The sequence below is a fragment of the Phyllostomus discolor genome, chromosome 1 (genome assembly GCF_004126475.2).
Source record: "Phyllostomus discolor isolate MPI-MPIP mPhyDis1 chromosome 1, mPhyDis1.pri.v3, whole genome shotgun sequence".
Taxonomy (NCBI): Eukaryota; Metazoa; Chordata; class Mammalia; order Chiroptera; family Phyllostomidae; genus Phyllostomus; species Phyllostomus discolor.
In genome coordinates this window covers 82690388-82716474 of record NC_040903.2, presented here as the reverse complement: position 1 = coordinate 82716474, position 26087 = coordinate 82690388, and the positions used below count along the sequence as shown (strand labels likewise).

Below are 26087 nucleotides of genomic sequence, written 5' to 3'. Positions count from 1 at the left end.
CTGATATTTTGCGTGTGAAGGTTTAATAAAGAGAACAGCTAGCTGATTTCAAGATTTTCTGCCTGAAAGATTAGCATTTATGAGCTAGGGATGGCTCAGAGAAGAACAAAGTAGAGGAGAGTACGAGGTTTATTTAAAATAGTATTTTAGCCCTGGCTGGCGTAGCTCAGTGGATTGAGCGCAGGCTGCGCAAGTTCAATTCCCAGTCAGGGTACATGCCTGGGTTACAGGCCATGACCCCCAGCAACCACACATTGATGTTTCTCTCTCTCTCTCTCCATCCCTTCCCTCTAAAAATAAAAATAAATAAAATCTTTTAAAAAATAGTATTTTAGTCAAGTCAAGGTATCGACTTTACCCGTCTTGTGGAGATTTCCTCTTGACATTTGTGCTAGATCTGCACTGGATATTTTTAAAATGTTGATAGTATATTATTTTAGCAATTATTAATAACAATTTTTATTATTACTATCACCACTAGTGCATCGAGAAGTAAAAGCTCAGCAATCTAGTGCTTTCTCAAGCTCCTGAAAAAAATGCTATTAAAAAAGGAAGAGCTTTCCAAACGTCCCCATTCAGCCTCTAGTTTGGGGAAACCTCGAGCGCCCTGGTCCAATCAGCTTCCAAATCCTTAGCGCCACCAAGTGGGCGGGCTCAGATGGGTAGGGTCTCCTCAGCACTCCTAGCTCGGCCACGTCAGAAACCGTGAAGGTCCTTGAAGGTACGTAAATCACGTTAAATTATTCAAAAAAAATTGAGCTGCTTATTCAAATTTATGCATAAAACTTTAGTAATATTTAGCGTAAATACTGTATTTTTTTGTTTTTTAATAGGTTTCTTGTTTTATTCTATGGACATATAAACTGTCTTGAGTGTTGTGGACCTGCCGGTCCCTACTTGGCGCACGCGCAAAAGAAAGGAAGGACTGGTCTGTTTCCGGGTGGCGCGTGAGGCTTGAGACCCACAGCTGTCCTTGCCACAACCAAGATGGAGACTTTGTACCGAGTCCCATTCTTAGTGTTGGAATGCCCCAACCTGAAGCTGAAGAAGCCGCCCTGGGTGCATATGCCCTCGGCTATGACGGTGTACGCTCTGGTGGTGGTGTCTTACTTTCTCATCACCGGAGGTAACTCGGGCTGGCGGGGTTCGAGAGGCGCGGAGCCGTGGGGAACTCGCCCCTGAGGCTCCTCTTCCTCTGACTCTCAGCCCCCGGGCAAGCATCTCTCTGCTCTTGATCGTTTCAGAGAGTGGAGGGAAAATCTGGGGTGCCAGGTGTTAACATCCCAAAGGTTTATTTGCCCGGACGCCCACTCCTTTTCTTGGCAGCACTCGTGTTCTCACTCCTATTGCTTTTCTTTTTCTAGCCTCTTAGCCTGGAGATCCAAATTGAATATATTTTTAAGGCCAGGTTGTTGCTGTTTATTGATTGCCATGGTTGACAAAGTCTTTATTGGGAAAGTCTAGTCTGGCCCATTTTACTTCCATGGTTGGCCAAGAAAGTGTGGGACTTCTACCTTTTCTTTGTCCTCGGTCTCTGGAACCTTGGAAGACACTTGAGAATTCTTAAGGTTTTTTTTAGCTCAGACCTAAGGCTTCGGTGTTGCTTTTTGTCCAGGTCAACAGTGAGTATGAATGGAATTTTCTAAAACCGTGGTTTTCTATAAATATTTGAGATTGGAGATAGATTTGCAGGTGGTATTGTATTTCAGAGAGCAGAAGTTGAGAGTTTAAAGAATAAGGAAAATAGCATTACTATTAAAAACTTATGAATTGTTCTGTCATGTTCTTTTCAAATATAGAAAGTTGCAAAAGGGGCGTTGCTTTGTATAGTGGTGAGCTGGCAGTCCAGCTAGTCCTTTCAGAGCCACCACCCTTTCAAGCCACAGTTCCACGATTTACTCGACTGTGCTACTGTTAGATTTTGGAAAGTGGAATACTTTATTTGGAAGTTATTAAAATCAGTTCCGCAGGTTAGGGACAGTAAAAGTGGTTTTCCTTTTAAGGCAATAGTGAGACATCTTCATTTTCATTGATGATTTGTGAGAATATTTATACAAGAGGGAAGAATGTGAAACTGTGAAAGCTTAGTTCTAGAATGTATCTTTCAATTACATACCCTCCCCCACAGAAGAGTGACAGTTTACTTACGTTTGTTTAAATAAGTTACATAAATTTTTCTTATGTGTGTAAGAGACTATCCTAGCATTGCATTAGCATTAACACTTGCTCAGCTCTCCACTGGTACTGTATTGAATAAATGAAATTTGAAATGCATGTCTTTAATTTTTTTTTAATAAGTAAGAGTGTCTTCATGGGCTTTTATCCGCTAGTCTCTTTTCTATAATCCTTACCTCTCTTTGCTAGATGCTTCACAGGTTTTATTTTGACTACCTTTTCCATGTTGATTGTACCCCTCCCATGGGGGAGATTTTCTGCACCAATCCCTGGGGAAAGTGAAAAGGACACCTTTATAGGGGCCGTTGCCATAAGGTATCTCATTCAAGAAATTTGCCACTGGAAAGGTGTCTGTTTGAAAAACTGAGTGTACCTTTATAAATAAACAGTATTTACTGCAGGGAAATATTCAGCCAATAATGTATCAAGTTCCTGTTAAGTTTCAGGCAGTAGGTACAACAGTGAATGAAACAGATAAGGACCCTGCCCTGCTGAAGCTTATAATGTCATGGTTGAGACATGTTAAATATCACATACATTTTTTCTGTTACGTTACTATTTTCACTGCAAAAATGCCACAAATGCATTGAAAGAAAAGAATGACAGGTTATGAGAAAATAATGGGAGTTGGGAATGTCATTGGAGTGTGGTTCCTGAGGAAATGGCACGTGAGTCAAAATCTGATTGGTTGGGGGAAAGGCAGAGGGAGAGGTATGGACAGGTATGGGACCAAGAGACTGATTAGGTGGGTTTTATAGTTGACTTAGACCAGACTAGGTGGGTGGCAGTGGAGATGGAGAAAAATATAATGGAAGATATTTTGGAAGTAGATTCAGTAGGTCTTGATGGATTGATTAGATGTAGGGGGAGAATGAAGTGTGAATGAATCTTACTGGTGTCTGGTTTGAGCATCTGAGTAAATGAAAGTGTCATTTTCTGAGATTGAAGAAATGAAGTCTTTGCTGGTGGAGAATGGTGAACCAGAGGTCACTTTGGGATATATAATAATTAGACATAACCAACTCTAATTAATTATATATGTGAATTTACAGGTGTGAGTCTAGCCTTGAGCGAAGTGGTCTGTGTTGAAGTTGGTTAATAACATGTTTTCTGAACACCTCCGTAAGTGAGATCTTGAAGAACATAGTCAAAGCCCCTGTTCTTGGGGGAATTTACATCTAATTCTAATGGTACTAACATTATTTGATACGTGTTGGCATACTGGGAGTCATTAGCACATTGAATTGAAAGCTGTGGAGAGGGATGAGTTCATTTTGGGAGAGAATGTAGAAAAAGTGGATAGTGATTGAGCCCTAAGGAACTTTTCTAACTGGTTGTATGGAAGAGGAGGCTTGGCTAGAGAAGTAGCAAGAAATGGCTAGAGAGGTAGCAAGAAATCGTGGACAAGAGTGTTACAAAAGCCATATATCTTCACAAGAAAATGGATTTAGAAAGCTGGATCAAGTGCTGCTGGAACCTAAGATGAGAACTGAAAAATGGCCATTGAATTAAGCAACTTGGAGGTCATAAGTGACCTTGGCAAGAGTAATATCAGTGGTGGCAGAAGCCAGATTGGAGTGAGCTGAAGAATGAAGAGTAAATAAAGACTGGGAGACAGCAAATTTGCCAAAATTTTTTTTTCCCAAAAGGAAGCCTGACTCTCTTTCAAAAAGGAAGCATAAAAATGGTATGTTAGCTAGGATGGTTTGAAGTCAATGGAACAATGATGTAGGGAAAGGCATGTTGAAAATACAGGAGGGAGAACAGCTACCCAAAGGAACAAAGTCTAAGAAGGCTAGACGGGATGGAGCCATGATAACTGGAGAAGGCATTCCACCTTCATAGGGGGAGGAATTCTTCCTTGATTGTAGTGTGGACGGAAAGAGGTGAGGATAGATGGAGGTACCAGTTAGTAGTTGGGAGAGGGAGGATTAAGGAATTCCATTATGATTCTTTTGTGAGTCCGTGGGGAGAGAGACACAATCTATTCATCAGAAAAGCTGGAGGTGTTTTCCATTGTTGGAGAACAATGGAGAAAAACATGTTGACAATGAGAGATTTGGAAAACTTAACATTTTGAGAGATGTTAATATTAATGATGATGAATCTCTAGTGCTAATGGTGTGATTTAAAAATGTTTCTTTGTTTTACATTTAAGCAAGATAATTAGTAGCTCTCAATTTATAGGAACAAATCCAAGCTTTTCTAGAACATTTTTTGAACTAAAATATAATCTTTAATGTTAAATCTCTTTTATTGTGGAGTCATTTTTGAGTATTAGAAACAGTCACTAAATGAATTTCTTTCATGAGACAAAGTATACTGTTTTACAAGTCATTCTGAAGTATTGAGATGAATTTCCGAATGGTTTTATCTAAGGTTTAGGAGATTAGCTGCACCTCATTGGATTATAATAATATATCAAAGCAGTGCTATTTAAATAAAAACGAATCTTTAGAGACAGAACTAATTCTGTTTTAAAAATTAGGAACTCAATCTAATCTCACTGTTGTTTTCCATATAGGAATAATTTATGATGTTATTGTTGAACCTCCAAGTGTTGGCTCTATGACTGATGAACATGGCCATCAGAGACCAGTAGCTTTCTTGGCCTACAGGTAAAAGATGCCTTTATGAATGATTTGGTGGTGGGAAAGAAAGTTGTTGGACCATGACTGCTTATTTAAAAATACAGCAAAACCTATAGAGTCCATCTATATTTAGACAATAGCTGTTTTAAAATGCTAAATTCAGAAATGGTGTGAAGTGGGCAGGAATAAGAGAAGTGTATTATCTATTCATCTATTAAGAAATAACATTTCACAATGATATGACCATTTAAAGTAGGGTATCAGTTTAAAACATGTTTCTACACTATTCTGGGAATTAGCAAACCAATTTTAAGTAAAGCTCTATTGGAACTAGGCATGCCCATTTGTTTATATACCATCTGTGGATGCTTTCAAGCTACAGTGGTAAGTATGGCACAAACCATATGGCCTGTACTGTACTATCTGGCTATTTAAGAAATATATTGAATAATATTATATTTCTTATTGAATAAGAAATATAATTTTTGAGACTGAACTTGGGAGTTCAGTTTCAGTAATGAAACACTGTTTCAATGTGGTTTGGTTCACTTGAGCAATGCTTATTGTATTGTTTTCTACAATCCACTTGATAACTATCTACCTAAACGTAGCTATATATTTGTATTTATGCCTTACATTAGCGGTATTCTATGCTTAGGATATTCCTGGAATAATTATTGTGACTCTTTGGGGAGAGATCTAGATGACACATGATCTCTATGGTAGGGAAACCTTTCAGTGTTGTGGTTCATGTGGTTGGAATTTTGAACCTGGTGCATATATTGAGTTTTCAGTTAAAGCAATTAACAAAAAAATGTGTGCTTTCCTTGCATGTGCCCATGTATAAATCACCCATTTAACAGAGAAAATTGTTTTGGGGGGCTCACAGACTCTAAAAACCAGATACAATAATATACAAAAATTTGCACATGATTATAGGGGTTTACAGATCACTGGGAATCTGGGGATGGGGAGGGGTCAGTGTTCATGGAGTTTAAGAACATGTGCTTTTACATTTTTGCCTTTGAACTTAGAAGTTTATTAATTATTATAAAACTTGGCCAAAACATTTCTAACCAGTTCAAAATTAATTTGAAATTCATAGAGCTATGAATTTAAATTCATTATACTATTTAAAAGTTAAATAGTATAACTTTTAAAGCTAAAGTTCTGTGTAAAGGATTCATATTGATACAATAATTGGCTTTTTAAGCTAATGATTAAAATATGAGTTTGATTTTCACAGATAGTTGTGTTAGTTGAGTTTTAAAACTTATTTGGACATTTGCCACATGAAGACAAAGCTTTTTGTCTGTTTTGTTCATTGTTACAGCCCCAGAAGCTAATAGGCTCTCAATAAATATATATTGAAACAAATATCCAGAAATGTAGTAAAATAGTGTAAGGGTAAGAATAAGAAATTAGCACAAAAATGTTTTAGCAGAAGTGGGAATTTCAACCTAAGGAAAAAGTTTTTATTTTGCTGTGGTCTTTCTTTTTCAGAGTGAATGGACAATATATAATGGAAGGACTTGCATCCAGCTTCCTCTTTACAATGGGAGGTTTAGGTTTCATAATCCTAGACCGATCCAATGCTCCAAACATTCCAAAACTCAATAGATTTCTTCTTCTATTCATTGGATTCGTCTGTGTCCTATTGAGTTTTTTCATGGCCAGAGTATTCATGAGAATGAAACTGCCGTAAGTTCCTAAGTATTTGTGTAATCAACAACTTAACTTCTCTTGAAAACTGGTAAAATAATTACCTAGCTAACATAAAATTTTAGAAGATTTAATTGAACTCATTTAAATAGATGAAAATTTATGGAACTAAAAAAATTGGTTACTTGCTCATGGTTACAGTTAAAAATTAGACCAATAGGTCTTCCTGATTGTTATCTTCATGCATGTTCATGAGAAAATTTAGTTATTTTGCTGTAGCATCACTGATCACTGTTTCGCTAAGGTGCTTTTTGATTAATCTTTAGCATATGGGATTGTAGCAGTAATGGTATAGCAGGGAATATTTTCAAGACATTAATTGCTGCTGTTCCTTGATATTAGTATGAGGAAAACCCAGTAAGTCTTGGATGGGAAAGGAGAGTTGTTGCCCCCCTAAAAAGATAGGAAAAGGAATATATATAATTTTAATTCAGAAAACTTAGTATATCTTAAGAACAAAAAATAAATTCATTTTATGACAACTTTTATAATTCCAGCTGAGATCTCTAATTTGAGATGTGGCTACATCTGATCACATTGCCCTGAATTCTCCTTCACCTCTGGGTGCATTAGTAAGTGACTACGGGGACTTTGGGCAAGCACACAACACAAAAATTAACTGCTGGTAAATTCATTCATTTGTTAGTGGATGTGTTAAATATCAAGTGCCAACTAGACTGATTTCTTAGAACTGACATCCCCTCATAAGAGACAATAAAAAGGAATATAGGATTGTGTTTGAATTTCATGAGCTTACTTGTTCTATCACTTAATCTGTCCATTATCTATAATACATCTGGGGGAGAATAGGCAGACTTCCCCCTAGAAAATCAGAAGTATTGGCTTGGCCAAAAAGTCCATTACATTTCTTCTGTAAAAGACACAGTTTTCATTTTAACTGGTAACTTTATTGGATATTTTGAGTATGTCATCTATCCTGCACTATTGGCTTCTAGTGGTGAGAGGCCAGAGGTGCTGCTAAACATCTTCCAGTGCATAAGACAGCCCCACAGCAGAGAATTATTTGGCCAAAATGTCAGTAGTACCAAGAAACTTTGCAAACCACTTTTGACACATTCGATTAGTCATAGCACCTTCTCTGTACACTGCACAAATCTTTTTTTGTGTGTTTCAGTGGCATTTTTACCTTTCTTGAAATAATAAAGCATAATACATGGGTAATGTTGCATATTTTCTTCCATCTTCAATATTAAAATGGGTGCACAAAAAGTCACCAATTTTGATAAGATTTTTTAATGCATCCTGATATGAGAGCTGTCACAATACAATCTAACAGAATTGTTTCAAATGAAGTTAAAGACAAGTAAGCAGTACTAGAGCCATGGTATGGAAAAACGTAATGGACTTTTTGGCCAACCCAGCACTTGCCCTGCAATCATGTTCCCATGTTAGCCCTGCAGGGTGGGAAAGAGCACAGTGTTCTCTGTCAGCTGAATATCGACGTGGTTATGCAGTATTCCTTCAGACTCTTGCCAGTGGCTCTTGTTTTTTGTCCAGCAGAAACAATTTTGGGTATTGGCTAAATTGTATAAAGGCTAAGGTGCTCTAGCTTCCTGTCTTTTCTTTTTTCTGCCCCTGCTGAAAAAGATGTACTGGAAGAGTATGTGGAAGAGGCTAAAGTTTCCATAGCAAGGAAGGAAAAAAGGAGGCTCTCATAGAGAATGAGGAGGCTATTAAAAATTAACAAGCAAAACAGAAGGAACCTTTGGAGACACAGCGGAACAGAAGTGGGCTGGTTTTGCCCATAGAAGCAGATTGGTTCTCATTCTGCAATATCCATGCTTCCTTGTAGTGTTAGTCCTCTCCTTAGGATGTGAGTGTGTTTTTCTTTTGTCTCAGGCATTTGACTTTTAGAATAATAGAGCTATTTACTGCTTACTAAAATGCTTTGATAAGTGTTTAATTCTCTGGATGCCTCCATCTCACTTTTGCAGTTATTTATATAAACATTTGTTTTGCTGTCCCCATTCTGTAGGCCATCATCCAAGACTGTTGACTTAAGCCAACAGCAGGAAATGGGGTATACTTGCTGGGTTTCAGGTGTGAGTTATGTTGAGGTGTAATCAAAGCAGAACAACGATCTAGGCAGAAAATTGCTTGTTTCTGTAACTTGTCATAGTGGTAACTCTAGGATTTAAGTTTTTAAGAGGAAAGAATTTATGCTTGCCTCTTTGATATGCTTCCTTATCTACAGCTCCTAATGCCTGATACCTTAGGTGTGGAGTGGGGAGAAACAACGGACAGTTTGAGAAAAGAGAGGGAAGAAGGGTGTTGTATTTTCAGCCATATGTGCAGGCCCCACACACCGTAGTGGGCCAGGTTTATGAGCTTGTGTATTGTACACAGTAGGTCGTGATTTGTACCACCAGCAAGGAGGGGATGTGTCTTCTTGCACACATGTTATCTTTGGCTCCAACATATACAAACAGCTTGATACATAGTAAGTGAAACAGTAACAATAAGAAAGACATTTAAAAATACCAGTAACCATGGGTTTTTTTCAGATTAGACAGGTGGCTAGCACCTGAGACGGGATGGCTGCGTGAGGGGGTGCATCATGATGACCTCCGGTGCTGGGCTGTTCCACATGAGCTTATCATTTTTAGCATGGTTACCTTTAAAAAGGAGAACACAAGAGCGGTGGAATGGTACCACTAACTTTATAGTTTCTGATTTATGCTTTCTAGGGACCCAGTGTCTCCCCTACTGATAAAATTTTATAAATTAAAACATGGCTTTGATGCCTTGTCTTTTGAAGAAATGTAGATGTTGATAAAATAGAACTATTTTCAGCTGTTTTTATACATGACAATACATTTAACATGAAAAAATCCACTTTTAGTGCCTATTTTTATTGTACTAGCACAAAGTTAACAAAGAAGCAATTTTCATTTTGAAAACAAAAGTCTTCTAATATAATTCATAAGATAATGTGTGTGAAGTTGTGTGTAAGGTACCTTTTAAATGTATACAGGCTCGAAGAAATAATGTTTTTATACTGTGTAGAAGACTCTGGTATGAATTTGTAATTTGTTTTTCCACAAAAATAAAGAATAGTTATTAGATTCTCTTTAGCCTCCAATGTGAGGGTATTTTTGAACTAATAGGAGAATCTTAAAGTTAAAAAAATAAAAGATGGCCTGCCGTGTCATGGTGTAATGGCCTAAAGTGGTTGGTTGGGAGAGAGTCCTTCCAGGCAAGTCTGTTGTAAAGCTGTATAAAATAGACCAAATAGGTACTATTATGTAATTGAAGACAAAAGACCTGCTTTACTCTGGCAGAAATTGCCATTTTAGTAATTCAAACAAGTGTTTATTAAGTCTGATGAGAAAACCTAGGGAGCCCCTGAGTAAACCCTAAGATAATGGGATCAGTTCAGAAAAGAAGTTTTCCTAAAGGGGGAGGAGGGGAAAAATAAGAATAAGAATATAATAGTATTTTACTTAAATTAATATCATTTAGGGAATTAGGGTAATGCATATATGTGATTCTTCCATATAAGTGAAATTTAATCCTACATGTACTAAAACTTGCTCTTACTCATTTTTGACAGACCTCTTTCAAAGGTGTTTTTTTTCAAAAGTGCCTGCTTAACACTCACATTTGTATTTAGCATATATTGTTTGATAACTGTTACTTCCTGAACACTGAACATTAAGCATAATTTTGCCTTCTTTTTTTTTTGTTTTGTTTTGTTTTGTTTTTTAATATATTTTATTGATTATGCTATTACAGTTGTCCCATTTCCCCCCTTCTCTCCCCTCCACCCTGTACCCCCCTCCCACCCACATTTCCCCCTTTAGTTCATGTCCATGTGTCATACTTATGAGTTCTTTAGTTTCTACATTTCCCATACTATTCTTGCCCTCCCCCTATCTATTTTCAACCTACATTCTATGCTACTTATTCTCTATACCTTTTCCCCCTCTCTCCTCCTCCCACCCCCCTGCTGCTAACCCTCCATGTGCCCTCCATTTCTGTGGTTCTGTTCCTGTTCTAATTGTTTACTTGGTTTCTTTTGGTTTTGCTTTAGGTGTGGTTGTTGGTATTTGTGAGTTTGCTGTCCTTTTACTATACATGTCTTTTCTTTATCTTCTTTTCTTAGATAAGTCCCTTTAGCATTTCATAAAATAAGGGCTTGGTGATGATGAACTCCTTTAACTTGACCTTATCTGAGAAGCACTTTATCTGCCCTTCCATTCTAAATGAAAGCTTTGCTGGATAGAGCAATCTGGGTTGTAGGTCCTTGTCTTTCATGACTTGGAATATTTCTTTCCAGCCCCTTCTTGCCTGTAAGGTCTCTTTGGAGAAATCAGCTGACAGTCTGATGGGAACTCCTTTGTAGGTTACTGTCCCCTTACCTCTTGCTGCTTCTAGGATTCTCTCCTTCGTTTTTACCTTGGCTAATGTAATTATGATGTGCCTTGGTGTGTTTCTTCTTGGGTCCAACTTCTTTGGGGCTCTCTGAGCTTCTTGGATTTCTTGGAAGACTGTTCCCTTTGCCAGATTGGGGAAGTTCTCCTTTATTATTTGTTCAAATATGTGCTCAATCTGTTGCTTTTCCCCTTCCTATTCTGGTACCCCTATAATTCGGATATTGGAACGTTTAAAGGTGTCTTGGATGCTCTTAATCTTTTCCTCGATTTTTTGAATTCTTATTTCATCATGCTTTCCTGCTTAGTTGATTCTATCTTCCTTCTGGTCCACTGTATTGTTTTGAGACTCAGATTCCTTCCTTTCACTATTGGCTCTCCTCCGCGTGTCTTCCTGCATCTGTTTTATGGTAATCTGCATTCTTTCATCTAAATTTCGTCCAAAATCCACCAGTTCCGTGAGCTTTCTGATCACCAGTGTTTTGAACTGCGCATCTGATAGATTGGCTAGTTCTTGGTCGCTCAAAAGGATGAGTCCTGGGGGACTGATCTGCTCTGTTGAAAACATAGTTTTTTTGTTTTTTGTTTTTTGTTTTTTCCCTGACTCTCCTTTTTTTTTTTTTTTCCGGTCTGGTTGCTCTTGTTACGGTGGGGGGCAGAGCCTTAGGTGCTCACCAGGGCTGGGCACTCCAGTCGCTAGATTGTGACGTTATATGTGGGGGCGGGGCGGGAGAAAACAATGGCGGTAGTTCCGTTCCCCTGGACTCAGACCCTTGTCTGGGCTTCCGGGCCACGAGTTCTGCCCTGGTCCACAATCGCTACCCCTCTGGGTCTGCCAGCCGCAGCTTGCGTACTCAGGGATTACCGCTGCCTTCTTGCGCGCCGGATGGCTTTTGCGCCGATTTCGCGCCAAACCTTCCCCCGACCTCTGTGCGCCGCCGACCCGAGCCAGCCCCGTGCCCGCCGGCTCGTCTTCTCCTACCAGTCCGGATGAACGCGTCTACTTCAACTTCTTGGCTGCCCGACTTACATTCAGATAAATCCTCTGCCGGATCTGGGTGTTATTCTGATAGTAAATTATTGTTGTAAATTATTGGTTTTCTAATCTTGGTTGTACGAGGAGGTACGGTGCGTCCACCTATTCCTCCATCTTGCCGGAAGTCTCTAATTTTGCCTTCTTGACTCAGGGTCATTTTACATTCACACTTATGTTAGACATAGTAGTACTTTTCAGTTTTTTTTGTTGACTTCCTCAGTGAAACCTGTCACTTCTCATGGTTATCATTGTAAGCTCACCCTTTCCTTGCTCCTTTCAGTTTGTTGGTTATTCTGTGATTTGAGGGAATGGACATCTTAGCTGTCTGACTGCTTTCTTAAAGCAGCCCTGAATGAAGGAGAGCTTGACAGCCTGGCTTTTCCAGTTCTGTATGGTGCTTGAGTCTTTTTCATTTGTTCCCAGGTTTGGAGTTTTATTCAAAAAGGTAACGTTGTAGAGGGTCTGGCGTCCAAATAAGCTGGGGTGTTTCTGTGAGTGAAATCTCGTGTCCAGGGTTCATTGTTAGCAAAGGAGAGAAGGAACCCTAACAAAACACAGTGTGCAGCTGCTGAGGACAGAGTGTGGTAGGAGGAGTGAGGAATTGGGGGCCAAATCGGGGCTTCCTGTGTCTTCGCTCTGAGGCTTTGGATCAGTTGTGTGTGCTCAGATTCCAAACTTGTTAAATGCAGCTAATTATGAGACTCGGAGTTGCTGTCCAGATTAAATGAGAGGGTGTTTTATGTGCTCTCAAGCATAATATTAATATTAATTATTTGTGTTTTTATTGTAAAGATAAACAGAATTCTAAAAGTTCTATGTTTCAAATTGAATTGTGGCCACCATTTTAAAAACAAATAAATAAGCAATTTCTGTTTCTAAATGAAAAAAAGTGAGATTTTTGTTTTAGGATCATTGGAGGAGATAGTGGTCCAAAAGTGGGATGCTTGTGTTTTAATGCCAGTTCTGTTCTTTTCTCGTGATGTGATTTTGAGCAAACCACGTAACTGCCCCCATAGTCTCACATTCTTCAACTGCAAAATGAGAACAATATTTGTTTCACCCACCTTTTTAGGATTGTTGCAGGGGTTAAATGCAAGAATGCATGTCATAGTTTTTTGAGGTGGTTTTGTGTTAGTGCCAACCTAACAGAACCTGCCTTATAGAATGAGTGTCTTAAAATGAAGGTTAAATAGGAACTCATTCTGGCTTCTGTTGTCTAGTTTTTTTGCGTTCTTGATTTACTTTTATTTATCTATAATGTTTGTATTACCTAAGTACTTGTATTTGCCAATAGTTTTACTTGTATAAAATTCTCACAAGCCTGAATATAATAATTGAATATCATGACATTTTCTGGCCCATGAGGAGGGACTAAATGTGTTTCAACAAGTTTATTTTTATTCCCTACCAAGAAGTGTATTAGTTCATTTGTTCTTTTTTTTTTCTTCCAGCATGGTATCTTTATAACATTATATTTCTAATTGTTTTTATTTTTACTGATGTTCAAGTACTGTTGTCTCCATTTTTTTTTTTAAGATTTTATTTATTTATTTATTTTTTAGAGAGGGAAGGGAGGGAGAGAGAGAGAGAGAAACATCAATGTGCAGTTGCTGGGGGTTATGGCCTGCAACCCAGGAATGTACCCTGGCTGGGAATCGAACCTGGGACACTTTGGTTCCCAGCCCATGCTCAATCCACTGAGCTACACCAGCCAGGGCCTACATTATATTTCTTAATGCTCCCTCAATTTTTTCTAAGATAGGACTATCTGTGTTTGGCAGCTTTGAACAAGGATTTATCCATTTAAGTACTCTGTTCCATGTAAATTTAGGTTGGCGATAATCCATGGGTTTATAGTATGTAAGCATAGCTCACACACTAGTTGCAAGGAAGGATACCGCAACATATAACTCTGGCAAGAGACTGATGTCCAGAAGTGCATGCTCATATATCAGTATATGCAGGTGACAGGTGGCTGCCCCTGAAGAATCCTCAGCCCTTCAGGGTTGTAAAGTGTACGCCAGCAGTGGAGTGCAAGTGTAAGATAACTTCCACGGGTGCAGATATCAGTGGATACTTCCTTAGAATTTTTTTGAACTTTTTTTTTCTTACAGAGTTTAGGTCTTAAGGTATGCTTTCTGTTAAGTGTCAGGTATTCTAGTAGCAAGTTTATGTGGAGTCTTCAAGGTCAATATATATCCTAAGAGCCTTTTTATTTTTCAGTTTTTTTTTCCTTGGGTGAGAAGTACTGGGCCATATCAGAGTTGTTGCAAAGGTGGTTGTGTGGGTTAGAAGTTCTCTTTGTACTCAGAGTTTGGATCAGCCAGGCTGACACAGCAGAAGAAAAAGCGAGACTGAACTTTAGGGAGATGGTAAGCCCTGTAGATCAAGTGAGTCCAGAAGCTGGAAGAGAGGAACATAACATTTTTGCATGTCTGCTATGTGCCAGACACCGTACTAGCTCTCACCCCTATGAAGAATTTTGATCCCTTACATTACAGATGAAGAAACTTGACTCTGAACTAACAGTAGCAGCTATCATTTTCAAGAGCTTAATTACCATGAGTAGCATTTACTGTAGACTTAGATTTTCTTATGTAATCCTTAAAACCCTTTGAGATAACTCCACTGTACCCATAGGGAAACAGTGAGGTTTGCCCAGGCTTACCCACTCAGTGTTATAGTCAGGGTCCGAAGGGGAGAAGCTCTGCAGGCAGCACTGGGGACAGGGTGTATTAAACTCTCTTAATGTGAATAGCTTTATACAGTCTTTCTTTTTTTCGTTTTTCTTTTCCCTGATCTTGCAGATCCTTACTAATAGATTGCAAGGATTTATTGCAAAGGTCAAAGTTTGGAACTTTATAAAACCAAACTTAATGCTTCAATTTAAAAGGGATTCCAGGGCCTAAGTTGTACATTTAGTAAAAGAATCTCCTGTTTGATCCACATAACGTCTGACCTGCTCAACAGCTGCAGCTAAGGTATCTCACTGCTGTTTGGACATTTCCTGAAAAGATAGGTGTTCAAGGGCTCACTTCCCAGGTGTGAGGAGCTCCTGATCCTCCCACCTTCTTTGGTATTATTAGGGTTATTAGAAAATCAAAATCAACTTCTTTCCATTAAAAGGTTTATGATTTTTGTTATAGTTGTGAGACTTCAAAGGAAATTGATTCTGACTCTTTAATTTTTACATAACATTTTTTTAATTTACTCTCCCCCCCCAATTTTTTGTTGTTTAGCATATTGGTCTGTAATTTTATCCTTTGAGGAAGAAGAGTAATGGAACTGAGGCCCAGTAAAATGAGGGTGGTGGCAAGATATAAGCTAAAAGCCATAAAAACAAATCATGCAATTATATTTTCAGATTGTTATTTGATTCATCATAAAATTTGTTTGGGTATTATGAAATGTTGCTTCATTTTCACTTTTTGTGTTTGTAAATTTTCTTTCTGTAGGGGCTATCTGATGGGTTAGAGTCCCTTTTGAGAAGAAATCTGTGGATACTGGATTTGTTCCTGTTGCTGAAGTTTTAAAGGCTGGACCAGTCCTCTGATATGATATATGGAAAAGGATGAAAACAGGTAGAAAAGAAGCATCTAGTAGAAAACATGGGGAGCATATGAAGCTTGGACTAGAGTATCTTCTTGGTAGCAAAGAGACAAGCTCATCACACTTTTTCCTGCTGACCTAAACTGACACACCAATGATGTTAAGTGGCATTTTTTCCTCAGTTTTTAATTTCTTGAAAATATACTCCATTTCCAAAAGTACAATATTGAATAGAGTGATTATTTTTTACAACGTTCTTAACATTTTTTGGAGATGACATTTCTGACTTTCAGAAATCAGTGTAAAACCAGGAAGCAAGGTCCCATAAGCCGAGAACTCTGGGCAGCTGATCAGCTTCACCTGTGGTGCTTTGCCCTTGAACGGAGTACATGGCAGGATGTCATTTCAGAGTGTGTGTAAGACTGTTTCCTGAGCAATAAGGTGTATGAAAGGAGCAGAAATAAATAATTTTGTAATTAACACCTCTTGTTTTTGGTTTTTAATTGATATTAGCCTTTTGGTCTATAATTATTCAGTCCTGTCTTTTGTTTCTCACTATTGTCAGTGTCTTATGGTCTCCAAATACAGCGGTCAGGGTGCCCTGTGAGGCAGCAACTTCACTTCCCTGTGAATATTCAAGCACCGGCTGCACATCTGTATCAGAGTTGTTGGAAATGTGATGTCTTAGACGAAAGTTCCCTTCATTCATTTTCAGTAATTAGCGCAATTTGGAGCACATCTGAAAACATCTCTAGACAGCTGTGACCTTCCCCTCATTTTTGCTAGCCAGGCCTTTCAGTTCTCCCTGACTGGCCATGAACTTTAGTTCTCTAATGGCTCAATTAATTCTTATCCTAAAATGTTCAAGTTTACAGGAAAGTTTTAAGGTAAAATGTTTTTTCTAATTCCAAGGCTGATCTAAAAATAAATGCACCCCTTTATTCATAGCAGCGTTATTTACAATACCCCAAGGTGTGGAAACAGCCCAAATGCCCATCAGAAGATGAGTGGGTAAAAAAGCTGTCGTACATTTACACAATGGAGTACTCTATGGCCATTAAAATGGGAACTCTTCCTTTTGTGACATGGATGGACCTGGAGGTTATTATGCTAAATGAAATAAGCCAGTTAGAGAGAGACAAGTACCATATGATCTCAGTTATATGTGGAATCTAATGAACAGAATAAACTGATGAACAAAATAGAAACAGAAGCACAGACACTTGGAACAGACAGCTGTCAGAGGGGAAGAGGGAGAGAAGGACTAAGTGAAAGAAGGTGAAGGGATTAGCCAAAGAACATACATGCATGACCCATAACACAACAGTGTGGTGATGGCCAGAGGGAAGGGAGGGTGGCGGTTGGATGGAGGTGGGCAAAGGGGTGGGGGATTGAGGACATCTGTTAATAGTGTTGGCAATAAAAATAAAAGCCATTCTGTAAATTAGAGATTCATTTATTACAAAAGTTGTGAATACCTATTACATGGCAAGCCACACTGAAGATTTTTTTTAAACATTGACTTTATTTATTAAAGATTCTATTTATTTTCAGAGAGGGGAATGGGGGGAGAAAGGGAGAGAAGTACTAAATCAGTTGCCTCTCAAATGCCCCCAACTGGCATGTCTGCAACCCAGGCATGTGCCCTGACAGGGAATTGAACCGACGACCTTTAGGTTCACAGGCTGGCACTCAATCCACTGAGCCACACTGGCCGGGGCCACACTGAGAATTTATAAGGGTGAATAAGACAAAGTTTCTGTCATAGAGGGAAGAGAAGATAATCAAAATCTTGTTGGGGAGCCAGATAGTCACAAGATAAAAATGTTTATAAAATGTCAGGTACTGATAACATGCCACAAAAATCGAGCAAGGTGACAGTGTACTGTGGTGATGAGAGATGTGGGAAGAGGAGGTTGCTGTGCTCCAAAGCTCTGAAAGTGGAAAACAAGACCTGTGTGTACTCACTAACTTTAAAGACTTGATTTGACTTTAATTATATTTTTTGTTGTTATTTGGACATATTCTAAAACATGAAACTAGATGGACAAAAGATAATTAAAGGTGTAAATGGCTTTAAAAGGTCTTTTCCTAAATGATTGAGTAGTGAGCAGTTCCTGTTAAGGACCACCAGATGGTGCTATTAAGGTTTAGTGTATTTTTCTGTGTCACAGCTTTTAAGGTTTTGGTTATTATAATAAAAGTAAATTTACTAAATACAGTGAAAAATCTTCATACATTTTTTTATTAAAGTGTTATATGTGAAGAAAGTAAATGTGCTTTGTACTGGACTTAAAATGCTTTTGGGGATACTACACTAAAATGTCAGCCTGACAGAAAGCCTGCCAAGCATAGTTAATATCAGCAGAGGTTAAGTGAATGAGAGAGAGACAGTAAATTAATAGGCTAGGTTAGAAGTAAACTAGTCTTTGATTTTTCTCTAGGAAGTAGGTGCTAAAATGGAGTTAGAAGTGCAATATGGTTAAGTGGAGAGAAACACGAGTGAGAAGCAATGGAAGGATGCAGAATTAGGCGGGGAAGCTGTCATTCTGCAGCTGACGGAGTTGCTGTTAGCCCAACGGGGATCTCCAGAGCAGCAAAGACTGCCTATCAAAAGAGTAGTGTGTTGGATGGGCATGGCTAGCCCATTTTACCATTTTACCATTGCCTTTTCAAGTCCTTGACCACCTGGAGGTTAGCATGATCTTGGCTGTGAGCCCTGACGAAGCTAACAAGGCTGTGTGCTAGCCCCACTCCTTGCACCCAGTGAGCCACACATCTATCTGTTTGCCACAGATTTATAAAAGAAACATCCCCTTTACAGAATTAAAGTGAGAAGAAATTTTACATATCTTGCTTATAAACGAAAGATTGGGAGGAGCAGCACAGAGCTCTGTAGGAGGGAGGACGACCCTTGGGGTGGCATCTGCGCTGCTCCCAGTGCCCCAGATGGAAGCAACAACGAATCCGAATCCGGGACCAGGTCTCTGCTGCAAGCCTGACGGGGGACTGGACAGGAGCCATGGCTTTGGCTTCGTGTACCACATCTGGCGGAATCAGCTCGCCCAGGACAAGCATGACAAGAAGGTGACGCAGGGGGCCAAAGAGAAGGCGAAGAGGCTGCACATACCATGCTGATGAGGCCCTGCAAGCCAACATGCAAATGTACCTGCCACCATGCAGAGCTGACTCTATTCAACCAAGCAACCCAGACTGATGAGTCCAGCGAAAGCAGTAGTGGCAGCTTGGAGCCAGAGCCTTCTGGCCATTAGCTCTTCTGCTTAGAATAGGAGGCAGAAAGTGGGGAGGTCACATCAGTTACTGTGTAGCAGGATGATGACCGAGAAAGGGTGGGTGAGGAGGTGTCAGCATACATGCCTCTGGATCCAGCCATGCGAGAGGCCATCAAGTTTCGCATCAAGGAGGAGATCGCAAAGTGCCAGAGCCAACACTGCCCAGGCTGAAGACATTCCCTCCCTGCTGGAATCACTGCCCAGGGACTTCACCCCTAGACTGGGGATGCTGGGCCCAGTCTGGGCTGATCTTGAGACACACACACAGACACCTTCCAGAGCTGCTGGAAGAGGGCGGATGTTGCAGGGACTGTGCCACACCACCTCCCTTGTAGCCAGTCTGTTTTGTATTTTGGCCCAGCTGACCAGCCTGATTTGGAATTTTTGAGAATTTTTGGTAGCTTGGTGTTTTACCAGTGGAGACTCCCAGGACAGCCATGGTTCAGAAGCCTTATGCTGACATGCTGCTTTCTCGCTGAGTTCATTTGCCCTGGGACACCTGGCCGCTGCAGCTCCACCCAGCTCCACGGGCCATGTTTGTTATTTTATGGTTCCTTTTTAGTGCTTCTGCTCACTTTCATTCATGTTTTTCTATAGCTTTCCCCCCTGCCCCCACATGTGTTTCTTTGTTCTTTCCTTCATCTTTTGTCTCAGAGGCCACCAGTCCTACCCTGCCTTACAATGTGACTGTGCACCTCCAGCCACTCAGGACTTGGGAGGTGTGGGGTCCTGGGGTCTACCTTTCCAACAAGCTCTTCCAGTAATCTGATATCAGTACAAGGAGAGGTGTTCATTCCTGAGGCTGAATTGCAGGCACGTCTCCCTCTCCTTCCATGGCTTTTTCAACTTTCAGTCAGGCCCCACTGCTTTGCGCTGTCTGGATAAGGAGACTTAGGAGGATGATGCCAAAACTAAATCTCAAGGATTTCTTGCAGTAAAACCCTGCCTTGGTTAGGACTATAGAATTCTAGCTTTCAACCTCATCCCTAAAGGGGGATTATCAAAACATGCTTGGAACTGCCTCTCCAAATGTGCTTAGACGGTCTTGAACTGTTAAAGAGAAATTCAGCCGCAATAATCGTCTGTTTGGAACCATAGTTGCAAAGATAATAAAAGGCACAAAATGGCCCAGATGAAGTGGAATGAACATCTCATCTGCTTTTCCCCTGACCCAGTTTTTTTCCTTTCCTGTCTCCCAAGAGTGTAGAATCTCTCAACAAATCCTTACAATAAAGGTCCCAGGAATATCAGTGCTTTCACCTAAGTGAACTTTTTTCCTATGCAGGATTAAGCTCAGGTCTGAGAAATCCACAAGGCATCCATTCTGTTCCAAGCCACGTCAGTTTTCCAGCACATTAGCCTAACCTCAGCGACTTGCAATCTGGGGGTTACATGAGCCCACGAGCACTAAGACTTCTCGAAACAAAAGTCCCTCTGCTTCAGGGGTTTCTCCACATCAGGGTCTCAAGATCAGTCTAGCTGGTCCCTGCCAGCAGCTTTTCTCTTAAAGGACACCTGAGGGCACTCTTAAAGCACATTTTATAAAATGACAATGACCAGAGAGAGGGGAGAGGGGAGGAAATTTCTAGGGGAAGGAAGGGTTTACAGGAACAAGTATAAAGAACACATGGACAAAAACTGGGGTGGGGAGGGGTGGTGGTGTGGAAATGGGAGGGAGATGGGGAGCACTGGGTGGGGGGCATTGACTGGGATGGGAGTAAAAGACAGAAAACTGTACTTGAACAATAAACAATAAAAAATAAAAAATAAAATGCAGCTAGCTACAGCTTGCAGTGATAGAGGAATCCTGGGGAGGTGAGTGAAGTGGATAAGTTAGAAGGACCTGGTTGTTAAGGGACCAGAGTGCTTCTGACCCAAACAGCTGGCCCAAGGTTAAAGGCCTTAACCTTGCCAGTCCTGAGCGCAGGACTGCTTTTAAAGGAGAGAGTCTGCTCTCTATTTATTCAGCTGGACTCCAAGTGCCTTTTGACTCACAAAGTTAACTACCTTCCAGAGCTTCCTGGGTCACGGAGGCTGTGCCATTATCCCAATCTCCCTGCAGCTCAGAGAACCAGTTATTTTAGTCTTCCAGCTCTTCAACTGATCTTCTGACTTAGACATAGAATTCCATTGGAACTCTTGGGCTTCCCAATCTGGAAGTAGCTTTGGGGTCCATCTTCTGACAGCTGAATGTCCTGCTTCTTGGATTTATTACAGAAATTTAGAAACAAGACCAGAAGTTTGGCATAGCACCCGAAATTTCAGCTTCTATTCCTGTTTTGTGAGAAGCGAAGTGTGTACCTACTGTCTTTATGTGTTTGTCATGTAATCCGTACACACTCAGGTAAGAAACTGATGGGAACTGCTTGCGTGTAAAATTCTTCTTGAAGCACTTTGCCTACCAAGTGCATATAAAATATTGTCCATTCAAGAAAGCATTCTAGTCCTTAGCAAATGTGTGCAGTATGACTCTATAAATTACTGAGCCTGGTACTCACTGAGGTCCTTCAGAGAAGAATTTTAGGTGATGAGGCTGCCCTTGCTCCAGGCGTGCCTGAAATGCTTCTCTAGTGATGGCCCTCAGCCATCAGAGAGCTTTCTAGCACAGGCCCATTGGTTATTGCCATCCCTTATCTGGGGTCCCATTTAGTGACCAGGCTTGCCTCCAGACATCTTTCAGCTGTTTTCAAAATCAGTGCTTTGCCATCAAGGGAAATAAATATTCAGAGCATTTCCCACGGGCTCTAGCTGTTCCCAAACGGGATTGTCCAGTGCTGTGTGGTACAGTGGCAACAGTGTTGGACTAGCTGGAGCTTTCCAGCAGGCTGCAGCAAATTCCATACCCACTTGACTAGATGTGTTGTTGGCTATCAAAAAAAAAAAAAGAAAGAAAGAAAAAAGTCTGGTAGTCCGATAGGTATCTTACATAAGTGTCCCTTCACTTACTGAGAGTAAGCCTTGGATTTTAAGGTTTTGTGTTTCCTGAGCCACAGTGGGGGATACAGAAGGAAGCTAGGGTTTGCAGGGGTTTGGGCTGTGCAAAAATAAACACTGAAGCTCGAATTCCAGCCAGCTGGCAAGCATGGAGATCTTTGACGAACAAAAAGCAAGAAAAGAATGTAAAGCTTTTTGTATTGAGTGAGAGAGTGTAGGAGCTTGTGGAGGCTGGCCAGATAGCAGGACCAGTGTGGCAATAACAAATGCTCATTCTGGGAGAGCCTATGAAAGGGACATTCCATCTCTGTGGTCTCCCCTGTGGGCACTGCCAGCTAGAGGTGAGCCTACAGTAGTGGGTATTCAACCTGCTGTGCGTCTGATGGGATCTGTGGATGGTTGGGTAGTGGATCCCAACTGGTTCACAAATATAAAGGAAGCCTTTACATATAGAAAGAGAAATAAGGATAGATTATTTTCCTACCTCTGGGCCTTTTGGGAGAACCCAGTGAAGTGTTGAAAATTATTTGAAACATTTTAAGCTCCCTCCTTGAATTCCTGTCCCTGAGGAATTAGATGGCCAAGAAGCCATAAGGCCCTGACTGGTCCAGGTTCAGTTGGTTGGGCATCATCCCACAAAGTGAAAGTTCGCCGATTCGATTCCTGGTCAGGGCATGTGCCTGGGTAATGAGTTCAGTCTCTGGCCTGGTTGCGTACAAGAGGCAATCGAGTGATGTTTCTCTCCTTTTCACTCTTCCATCTCCTCTCTAACATTACATAAGTACATTTTTTTAAAAGAAGCCATAAGCACTCACCCCAAATTTCCTCAGTATTTGGAGGGATGCTAGGAGTGAAAGCCTGAGTGAATAGCTCCCCTGCCTTCTCAGCGCCACCAGAAGGACAGACTGGTCGCACTGGTGATGTTGTGATGTTAAATGTATAAAGAGCCACGTAGTCTTCTGTTTCTCATTTGAATGTATCTGCTATGTGGGTGAATAAAGTGAAGTATGCAAATTATTTGAAAATACTGGAAGGAAATTACTTTTCGAAGACAGTATTCTTTTTAACCAATAAACATTCTTACAGCAGAAAAAAAAAGATTGAACTATGAATGTTGTTAATGTTTCAAATGGAAAGGTATGAGGTCCTCAGTAAGTGGTATGTTTCTAAAGTGTAAAGCTGGAATAAAGGTTATTTTCCCATTTTGCTAATGAGTAAATTGAGATTTGTTTGCAAGAGAGCTTGAAGTAGAACTCAGGTCTTCTGCACAGCAGACCAATTGTTTCCATCACATGCTGCTATTTTTTTGGTATAGAAGACCACTCTTTAAACATAGTAATAAGAAGTATATACTTATTTTTAAAAAGGCAATTTATAACCCAGTTTGTCTTTAAAACCCTGGTTGTTCATAGTCTTTCAAAAATGTTTCCCCCAAAATTATGTACTGCTTCTGGGGTGCTTACACTGAGATTGTTATAGCCATTTTGGTGGCTACATACTTCTCATAAGTGATGCTAATATTGGGGTTTCAGCAATGGTCACTACACATCTGTATGGACAATACCGCCAGTTACTAGGAGCTCGCACTTGGAATCAACCAGATTTGGCCTCATATTCCAGCTCTGCCAATTATTAGCTGTGTCACCCATAGGCGATGTAGATTCTGCAAACCTCATTTTCCTCTTAGTATAATGAAGCTAACAGTGCCTATGACATAGAGATGCTCTGAGAATTAAATGAGAGAGTGCACAGCCTCTGGAGCTTATTAAGTGCTCCAGGAATATTAGCTCTGAAATCTTTAGTTATCTCTCCCTTCACACTCTGTAGCTGTATTTAATACACATTACACATTTTCCCCTGGGGATGGGAGTGGTGGAAATGTGCACACATACGTGTGTGTGATAAATGTAGTTGAAGCATAGAATGTCTGCTTTTATTTTTATGTCCACTTGAAAAAGTGTTTTATGATTTATGTTGTGTCCATTGCAAGGTGGAAACAGTTTCTATGCAGCTTGCAGCATGACACCACCACTGGACTAAGGCCAAGGAGCTGCCTTTGCTTCATGGATGGCATCGCCTCTTCTAAAGTCCACCTCTTCTAGAGTCTGTCTCTTCAGGCACTCCTGTCAAGGATGAACCTTCATGCAGGGCATCCGTGCTTATGTTGGCAGTTGCTCCACCTCAGAAAGAGAGTTTTCTCTTGACAGCCGAGTGTGGGCGGGCGCCAGTCTAACCATAGAGCTCTCAAGGTCTGACTAGGTTAACAGGTTGGAACAGCTGTATTTCAGAATCCCAAAACTGCCAAACTACTGTAACTGATATGACAATTTTAAGCCCACATAGTAAACATACTGTGTCTTTTCACATGACACTTAATATTTGTATAAGGACCTGCTTCATCTTTTTGAAGTGCCCGCACATCTGTCATTTCATTTAATCTTAACAAGGATCCCGTCCCTCCTTAGGTCTCCTAGTATCATAAGCAGCAGCAGGCTGAGCCCACGCGGGAAGGTGCCATGCTGGGTACTGGATCCATATTTTCTCCTGATCCTCACAACCATGCAGTCTGGTCGACAGTATATGGTGTCCATTTCACAGCGGTCAGCCAGGACTGAACTGAAGTGTGGCTGGTTCTAAATCCCCCGTGCTTTCTGCCAGCACATTGTGTACTTTTCATCTTATATTATAATTTATTGTCTAAAAGCCAGCCTTTCCCACGCCATTAGAGGTCAGGACAGTGGGTACCTTGAGAGGTGGGGTGGGGACTAGCAGGGGACATGAGGGCTGCTGCTTGGGTTGCTGCTAATGTCGTTTTTTGATCTGAGCTGTACGCTGACGATGTGTGCAATCTACGAATCTTGTATTTCAATAAAAAGTTCTTGTAAGCCAGTTTTTCTTTTGAAAGTGCGAACTCTTTCCTTATCCCCAGAACCTAATACTGTGCTTGCTTGCTGCAGTGGACGAAGTGAGCTCATGTGCGTTTGCTCATTTACAATGGAGAAATTGGAGCCAGTTTCACGGAATCAGGGAGAGTGTTGCTTAATCTTTTGGGTCATGGATCAATTGAGGATTTGATTAAAATTACAATAAAAATAATAATAATCAAAGTGTATTTATTCTCTATCAGGAACAAAGCCAAACTTTTTATAAATATCATCTGTACATAACGCTGGGAGGTGGGAACTGAATCTCAGAGAAGTAAGCAACTTGCCCAAGATTGCACATGACGGAATGTTTAATTCAAGATTCAAACCCAAGTTTTTCTGGCGCCCAAGCCCATCCCCTTAACTACTAAGCATTGCTTATTTCTAGACACTCTTGCCAAAAGAATGGACTCTTTCCCTAATCTCTCCCCCTCCAACACACGCACACACACACTTTGCTGTTATTTCAGGGATAAACCTGAACCTCCTGAAGTACATCATCCATAGACAGTTTTAAAGAACCCCTTCAGGTTGAAAAGAATGACAGGCAATTTTTTCAAAAAGGACTGGACTATGGAAAAAACACTCGGATTATTAATTCAATGAAATTGTAGTTTTGGAATCTCACATTCCTTTGTTTCCCCTCTAAATCTTGATTCATGTCATTTTCATATTAATATTTTATTATATAATATATAATATATTCAAAGGAGTGTATGAAACAAACATGTAAATTGGGAAGCATGATAAAATCAATCAAGTCCTGTGAACACATAATCCAACATAAGACTTAAAATGTTACCAATACCACTGAGTCTATCTTTTTATTCTTATCCATTCCCCTACCTTCCCTCTAAAGGTAGCCACTGCTCTGAATTTTTGTGTTGAGCACTTCAAATAATATATCATTTAGTCTTGCTTGCTTTCGAGTTACTGCTTAACACATTGTTAATTTAAAATTGTATATGGTATTATCACTATGATCATACTTTTTAAAAAAGATTTTATTTATTTTTAGAGATCAGGGAAAGGAGGGAGGAAGAGAGGGAGAGAAACATCAGTGCGTGATTGCCTCTCGCACAGCCCCTACTGGGGACCTAGCCTGCAACACAGGCATGTGCCCTGACTGGAAATCAAACTGGCGATCCATTGGTTTGCAAGCTGGCACTCAGTCCACTAAGCCACACTAGCCAAGGCTATCTGATCATAATTAAAAATATATATATTTTCAGTTGAGGTCTATCTTAATGGGGCTTTTTCCATAGACCTACATTGTTGGAAATGCCTCAAAGAGTAAATATGTGTTAGATCTGTGGGGAGGAACTATAAGACAGAGCTGATAAAACTATGAAAGACCGTCAATAAAATATATTAAAAACAAAACAAAACAAAGAATAGTAAAGGAGGCTAGATTAGTACTTATAAACTATAAGTACTGGACAGAAATTATAAATTTTTAAAAACTATGA

General features: G+C 40.2%; 1 protein-coding gene, 1 non-coding gene and 1 pseudogene across 2 annotated transcripts; all 3 read left to right on the top strand.

The window, feature by feature from the left end:
- The first annotated feature begins 927 nt into the window (after positions 1-927).
- On the top strand, positions 928-15949 carry OSTC (oligosaccharyltransferase complex non-catalytic subunit). Its single transcript, XM_028508021.2, has 4 exons — positions 928-1126; positions 4700-4793; positions 6270-6467; positions 15374-15949. Exons 1-4 carry the CDS (start codon positions 988-990, stop codon positions 15390-15392), a joined length of 450 nt encoding a protein of 149 aa, XP_028363822.1. The 5' UTR covers positions 928-987; the 3' UTR covers positions 15393-15949.
- A 1208-nt stretch (positions 15950-17157) lies between these two features.
- Positions 17158-18931, top strand: LOC114491967 (annotated as a pseudogene).
- A 6918-nt stretch (positions 18932-25849) lies between these two features.
- Positions 25850-25954, top strand: LOC114493691. Its single transcript, XR_003684300.1, has one exon. It is a non-coding gene; the product is annotated as a small nucleolar RNA SNORA18 (small nucleolar RNA).
- Positions 25955-26087: the final 133 nt, after the last annotated feature.

Bases quoted from the DNA above. Each gene is read 5' to 3' on its own strand.
- OSTC (XM_028508021.2), top strand. From the start codon at position 988: ATGGAGACTTTGTACCGAGTCCCATTCTTAGTGTTGGAATGCCCCAAC. The intron at 1,127-4,699 runs GTAACTCGGGCT...TTTTCCATATAG, and splicing joins TTACTTTCTCATCACCGGAG to GAATAATTTATGATGTTATT. The intron at 4,794-6,269 runs GTAAAAGATGCC...TTTCTTTTTCAG, and splicing joins GTAGCTTTCTTGGCCTACAG to AGTGAATGGACAATATATAA.